The sequence below is a fragment of the Mus pahari genome, chromosome 11 (assembly GCF_900095145.1).
Source record: "Mus pahari chromosome 11, PAHARI_EIJ_v1.1, whole genome shotgun sequence".
Taxonomy (NCBI): Eukaryota; Metazoa; Chordata; class Mammalia; order Rodentia; family Muridae; genus Mus; species Mus pahari.
This window is the reverse complement of record NC_034600.1, coordinates 31,414,956-31,422,448: the sequence shown is the minus strand read 5'-3', so window position 1 is coordinate 31,422,448 and position 7,493 is coordinate 31,414,956. Positions and strand designations below refer to the sequence as shown.

At 42.3% G+C, this 7,493-nt stretch overlaps 1 protein-coding gene across 4 annotated transcripts in view; it reads left to right on the top strand.

The window, feature by feature from the left end:
* The window catches only part of Ocln (occludin), a 55,923-nt gene that overhangs the window by 11,736 nt on the left and 36,694 nt on the right, over positions 1–7,493 (top strand). For all 4 annotated transcript variants that reach the window (XM_029544018.1, XM_021208678.2, XM_029544020.1 and 1 more), the window contains exons 2-4: positions 754–870; positions 2,004–2,679; positions 6,336–6,497. In XM_029544018.1, coding sequence (XP_029399878.1) covers positions 821–870; positions 2,004–2,679; positions 6,336–6,497 — 888 coding nt within the window. In that variant the 5' untranslated portion in view covers positions 754–820. The remainder of the gene's footprint in view (positions 1–753; positions 871–2,003; positions 2,680–6,335; positions 6,498–7,493) is intronic.

Genomic DNA, 7,493 nt, shown 5'->3' with positions numbered 1-7,493 from the left:
AAAAAAAAAAAAAAAAAAATATATATATATATATATATATATATATATATTAAAAATTGTTTAAAAATTTAAACATCTCTGTGTGTGTGTGTGTTTGTGTGTGTGTATGTGTGTGTGTATGTTTGTGTATGTGCGTGTATGTGTGTGTATGTGTGCGTGTGTATGTGTGTGTATGTGTGCGTGTGTATGTGTGTGTGTATGTGTGTGTGTATTTGTACACCATGGCACACACATGAAGTTGAGAGAACAGCTTGTAGGAGTTGGTTCGTTCTTTCCAATCTCTGTGTTCCAGGGATTGAACTCGGGTCATCAGACTTGGTGGCAGACACCCTCCCTACTGTGCCATTTCACTGATCACAAATAGTTAATTTTACGAATAAATCCTTTTTTCTTTTTGAGACAAGATCTCATGCTAACCTCGAATTTATTTCTTTTTCTTTGTATGCTTTTTGTTCTTAGTATTGGCTATCATTTATTTTTTTTTTATTTTCCTTCTGTGTTATAAAAGAATGTGAAGTTGTTATTATTGTAACTCAGAATTACACATTTAAAGATAACTTGTGTGCCAGGGCCATGCAGAGTGCAATACTGGCTCCATGAGAAATGCCAGGTTCTCTGTGCATAAGGAGTCGACGGGTTGTTACATACAGTGGGGGTGGAGTGAATGGCCCTCGGAGACTGGAGTCTTAGATCTCTCTGTGCTGCGAACTCCTCTGGTCTCAGTAATTCCATCGCTCCACTTTTGTCTCTTAGGTCCGCTTACCTTGGGAGCCTGGATGTTTTGCTCATCGTAAAGATTCGGTGACCAGTGATATCAGCCATGTCCGTGAGGCCTTTTGAAAGTCCACCTCCTTACAGACCTGATGAATTGTAAGTAAATAATGATTCCTTTTCTCTTTTCTTAGTATTTTTCAGTTGTGAGCCTAGTGTTTAATGGCTGAGCCGTCTCTCCAGGCCTCTCTTTTCTCTTTTCTCCTGGGATCTGTTGCATGTAAAAGAAACTTCCATCCATTAGGTATTTGATTTTAAAATTTAAGCCAGATGGGTAGGACTGTTGCTCATCAGCAGAGCCCTAGACCCTCCCCCAGTTCTGAAACCCCTTCCCCTCCCCCCCCCCCCAGCACTTATGGCCTGGGACTTGGCTCAGTTAGTGGAGTATTCGCCTAGCATGCATGAAGCTGCCACCCTGGGTTTGCTCTCTAGTACCGCATAAACCAGGCATGGTGAGACATGCCTTAATCCTAGCATTTGGGAGGTGGAGGCAGGAGAATCAGAAGGTCAGCTATATAATGAGGCTGAAGCCAGCCAGTGCCACATGAGAGCCTGTCTCAAAATAGTAACAAGACGAACAAACAAAACCCCTTAAATCCAGTATGGCGGTGCATTTTTTTTTTTTTCTCCTTTTCTCACTTTTGCCCCTCCAGTACCAAGCACATTGTCCACATAAGTCAGCAGTCAACCCTCAAAGAATTGATGAATGAATGTGCTTTCTGATGTCAAAGAGTAAGATGCTAGGAATTTTACAGGACCCTGAATAGGCTGGTGGTGTGTGCATTGTGTCTAAATGCACTTACCCTGTGCCACAAGGGAAAAAGGGTTTGATACATTGTCCTAAAGCTGTCTGGGTCCTATCCACATACACCATGGCTGCTCCCAGTCCTGGGAATGGAACTTAGAAACCTTGTATTTACTAGACAGCACTCTGCCACAGAGTTAATATCACCAGCCTCATTATCAGATATTTTACATATTTCCAGATGATCCTTACACAGGGCAAATTTCGGAGGTCCTTTGCCCTTAAATGTACTAGAACAGTCATTGTCAAATACGTTTCCCAGAGCAGCAGTGTCCGCATCAGCTAGAAACTTGATCCACTTTAGACTTGTTCTCCTATAGAATCTGCAACTCCTTTACTGTTTAGTGGGTTTAAAATAGTTTCACCTACAAGGCTGATTTTATTCCAAGCAGTTGTTTAACTTCAGGTCTCTTTATTTCCCTTTCAGCAAACCCAATCATTATGCGCCAAGCAATGATATGTATGGCGGAGAGATGCACGTCAGACCGATGCTCTCTCAGCCGGCGTACTCTTTTTATCCGGAAGATGAAATTCTTCACTTCTACAAATGGACGTCGCCCCCGGGGGTGATTCGGATCCTGTCTATGCTCATTATTGTGATGTGCATCGCCATATTTGCCTGTGTGGCTTCCACACTTGCTTGGGACAGAGGCTACGGGACAGGCCTCTTTGGAGGAAGCCTAAACTACCCTTATGGAAGCGGCTTTGGCTACGGAGGTGGCTATGGAGGCTACGGCTATGGCTATGGCTATGGGTATGGCGGGTATACAGATCCAAGAGCAGCCAAAGGCTTCCTGTTGGCCATGGCAGCCTTCTGCTTCATCGCTTCCTTGGTAATATTTGTGACCAGTGTTATAAGATCTGGAATGTCCAGGACGAGAAGGTATTACTTGACTGTGATCATAGTCAGCGCCATCCTGGGCATCATGGTGTTTATTGCCACGATTGTGTACATAATGGGAGTGAACCCGACGGCCCAGGCTTCTGGATCTATGTACGGCTCACAGATATATACCATCTGCAACCAGTTTTATACTCCGGGAGGCACTGGTCTCTACGTGGATCAATATTTGTATCACTACTGTGTGGTGGATCCCCAGGAGGTATGAAGAGTTCTTTGTTCTTCCCACGCCCGATCTCCTCTCCGTAAGATTAGAGATGCTCAACTAGAATATGTAGACACTCAACTAGAGTAGCCAATATGGGAACATTTCAAAAAATATGTCATGCCGGGCGTGGTGGCGCACGCCTTTAATCCCAGCACTCGGGAGGCAGAGGCAGGCAGATTTCTGAGTTCAAGGCCAGCCTGATCTACAAAGTGAGTTCCAGGACAGCCAGGGCTATACAGAGAAACCCTGTCTCGAAAAACCAAAAAAAAAAAAAAAAAAAAAAAGTCAAAGCCCTTCTTCAAACTATGCCAAAATGTTGGGAGAGGGGCTGGATGTCATTATTAAGCCATGATTAATGTTCCATATATTAATACCCATCTAAAGAATATCTTGGTGATCTGTTATGTAACATTACTGCAGTTGTGGAACATCTTCACTGTCTCCCCAAGACACTTTTGTGTCCATTAGCAGTTGTCCGTGCTCTGGGCAGCCACAGTTTGCTTCATATGTTTGTCCTCTGGTATTTCATAGATTTTTATTTTACAAGATATGGTCTCTTATGGTTGATGACTTTTATTTAGTATATATATTTTAAAGGTTTATCTGTGTTTTCATCATGTGTAATCCTTTATTTCTTTTTATTGATGAGCGATTTAAGAGTATATGTCATATTTTATTGACCCAGTCGTTTGTGAATATTAAGGGTGCTTGCTTCTACTTCATCTCTTATGCTCTTGTGATCTTTGATACACAAGTGTTTGCATGACTCTTAGCATCTCTTTGTTTGTTTGTTTGTTTTTTTGATTTTTTTTTTTTTTTGAGACAGGGTTTCTCTGTGTAGCTCTGGCTGTCCTGGAACTCACTTTGTAGACCAGGCTGGCCTCAACTCAGAAATCCGCCTGCCTCTGCCTCCCAAGTGCTGGGATTAAAGGTGTGTGCCACCACACCCGGCTTAAGATTTTCTTTTTTAAGATTTTTTTTTAAAGATTTTTCTTTTTTAAGATTTTTAAGATTTTTTTTTTAAAGATTCATTTATTTTATGTTATGAAGAGGGCATCCAATCCCATTACAGATGGTTGTGAACCACCATGTGGTTGCTGGGACTTGAACTCAGGATCTCTGGAAGAGTAGTCAGTGTTCTTAACCTCTGAGCCATCTCTCCAGCCCCCAACAAGTCTGTATAAATGATTAGCAAATATTTCTTATTTTGCTACCTCTCTGTCTGGTTTTTCATTTGATGTGTTTTGCTTTTGGTGTCTTATCAAAGAAAGTAAGGGTCTTATTGTATAGCCCACATTGGCCTGGAAATTGAGATCCTACTATAGCATCAATCTTTTGAGCACTGTATTTATAGGCACATGAACTACCTTTCCTGGTCCATTAAATTTTCTCTTTGCCAGTATCCAAAATGATTTGACTGTATGGATGATGGATATAGCTCATTGGTGGAAAGCTTGCTTATCACGTATGAGGCCCTGGGTTAGAAACATCTGGGGTTGGATATGGTTCCCTGTGCAGAGTGTGTGCACAATCTACAAGGACTTGAGTTTGGATCCTAGAACCCATGCAAAATCCCAAGCATGGTGGTGTGCCCATGTAACCCTAGTGTGGACGAGACAGAAATAGGCAGCTCCAAGGGGTTCCCTGGCCAGCTAGTCTAGTTGAAATGACAAGCTCTAGGTCCACTGAGAGACTGTTTCTCAAAAAAAATGAGAATGAGAAGTGATGGAGGAAGACACCTGTTATTGACCTTTGACCTCCTCTCACAGATGGGCACACACATGTATAGGCAAGTGTACCCATGTGTACATACAAGGAGCATGCAACACACACACACACACATACACACACACACACACTGGTCATAAAGATGAACATTTATTTACTTTTAAAGATTTTATTTTTTATTTATGTATGAATACACTGTTACTGTCTTTAGACACCAGAAGAAGGCATTGAATCCCATTACAGATGGTTATGAGCCACCATATGGTTGCTTGGAATTGAACTCATGACCTCCTGAAGAGTAGTCAGTGCTCTTAACCACTGAGACATCTCTCCAGCCCAAAACATTTATTTCTTGAATTTCCATATGATTTTTAGGATTATCCTTTAGGATAATCCTTGTGCATAGTAGGATGAGTTTTATTGCAAGTCCACTTGCTAGGACTTTGAAGAGTTGGCCCAAATCTGGAGATTGGTTTTGGGGAATCATGTCATCTTTGCAATCGTATATCTTCCAGTCAGTGAACAGGGCTTCTCCCTGTTTTCTTCAATGGATTTGGTTGTTTCCAGAATGTTAGTACCTTTTGTCCAGGTGATTCCATGCCCTGCAGGGGTGGTGTGGGGCATAAAACCCTACCTTAGGAAACTGTGATTCATCCTAATTACACTAAACCACAAACACTGCTGCTGTTTTTTTTTTTTCCCCCTCCCCTTGACTCAGGAATTCTCATTCTTTTTCCTGAATGAGTCACTCTTTTTGGGTTAGACTTTCTCCACTGACTGCCTGGCTTTCTTTTGAAGATGGAGTGTTTTCCTTGCTGGTGTAGGTTTTCAGCGTGCCTGCTGCTACTGTTCAGACCTGTCTGTGGTGGGCACTGAGGACTGGCAGAGTTGGTGTGTCTAACTCACCACACGCCCGTCCCTCTTAATCCGCTGGCTATTTGAAACCTATATTCTTTGAGAAAGGATGTCACTGGGAGGTAGACAGTGGGAAGGAGAGCTCCTGCTCCCCATGAGTGTGTAACATGCACTGCCCTCCAATTCAAGTGCGCCCAGGTCAGGGCGCCACCTAATGCATTGAAAACAGATGAACTTGCTAGATCAAAGGAATCATTCATCCATTTACTCTTAATTTTTAGGTTGATCAGAGTCATATCTTTATCATGTATGTTAAGCTAGATCCTGTATGGCCCCCAAATTTAACAGTGTAAAAAGAATTGCCAGGCATGTGTCATGAACAGGGTTGTAGGTATGATTTGGTATCTAAAACTACTTCTGAAAATAGCAGCTTTTAAACTCTTTAGAAGAGTGTGAGGTTGTCTAATCCTAGCACTTGGGAGGTAGAGGCAGGAAGATCAATAGGTTGAAATCACCTTCAGCTATGTATAGAGTGTTGAGGCTAGCCTGGGCTACATGAGACATTTTCTAGAAAAACAAAAAAACAAAACAACAACAACAACAAAGCCCAAAGGGACTGGAGAGATGGCACAGTAGTTAATAGCCCCGTCTTCTCTTGCAGAGGACCTGGGTACAATGCCCAGTACCCACATGGCAGCTCATATCTGTCTGTAACTCCAGTTCCAGAGCAACTGACAGCCTCACACAGACATAAATGCAGGCAAAATCCCTGTAGCTGTGCAATAGGGCTCTGGTGGTTCCTAGCTAAGCAGGGTTTGAGTACTGAGTCGTGTGGAATGTGTCCTTTTTTGTTTATGTGCACCTGGCTCACTCTGTATGTGTTTGGCCCCCTTTAGTCCAGTTGGTGTGGGTTAGTTTTATGACAGAACTAATCTGTGACAATTTACTTTTAGTTTTATTAGACCACAAGTACTTAGGCCCTTTGGTAAGGGTTTTAGCTCCTAGAAGGTAGATTTCAATTAAAGCAATTAAAATTAATTATGTCAATATCTTTAATCCCCTTTTAGGCTATAGCTATTGTCCTGGGGTTCATGATTATCGTGGCTTTTGCTTTAATCATCTTTTTTGCTGTGAAAACCCGAAGAAAGATGGACCGGTATGATAAGTCCAATATTTTGTGGGATAAGGAACACATTTATGATGAACAGCCCCCCAATGTTGAAGAGTGGGTAAGTTTATTATTATTATTATTATTATTTTGGTTTTTCAAGACAGGGTTTCTCTGTGTAGCCCTGGCTGTCCTGGAACTCAGTAGACCAGGCTGGCCTGGAACTCAGAAATCCGCCTGCCTCTGCCTCCAGTGCTGGGATTAAAGGTGTGCATCACCACTTCCGGTTTTTTGTACTTTGTTAAACTTCATGCTTCACATCATTGTGTTTGTGGGTTGTGTGAGTTGTTTGTGTTTTGTTTTTTTGTTTTTGAGACTGAGTTTCTCTGTGTAACAGTCCTTGTTGTCCTGAAGCTTGCTCGGTAGACCAGGCTGGCCTCAGATTCACAGAGATCCCCCTGCCTCTGCCTTCTGAGTGCTGGAATGAAAGATGTGTGCCACCACACTGGGCCAAGTTGTTCATTAGTTCGTTTTTTTGTTTTGCTCAGAATATTTAAAAGGTAGGTCAGTGGAAATTGCTTTATTAAAATCATTTCTATTTTCAGGGAGTAGATGGAGGCTCTGGAAGGAGTACCTCCTAAAAAAACATCACAAAGAAAGCTTGGCTTTTGCAGAATGCAAGAACTCCTCCCCACCCCTTTTTCTTTCTTTCTTTCTTTCCGGTTTTGGAGAAACACTGTTGCCTATGGGATGGAGGCAGCTGGGGTCCAGATGGGCAGAGGCATTGTGGGAAGGGCTGCTGTTGGTAACCTTCTCATTGACTGCAGCACGGTCAGTCACTGGGACTCACTTATATCCCACTTAGCTTCTCAGACACTTGAGTGTGACAAAGACAGAGATTACAGAAGTTTCTATTTTAGGAGGGAGGGCAATATACTATAAATCTTACCCGGCTTCCTACATGGTGTTCTTTTCTGAAAGCCTAGGAATCCTCCTTTAAAATCACCGGAGCAGGCAGTGTTGCTCAATCCTTTGCAAATGTGTGGAGATAGAATTTGTTTCTTTTGGGATTCGTGAAAAGCACCTATAGACATTTGGTTTCTTTTTTTTTTTTTTT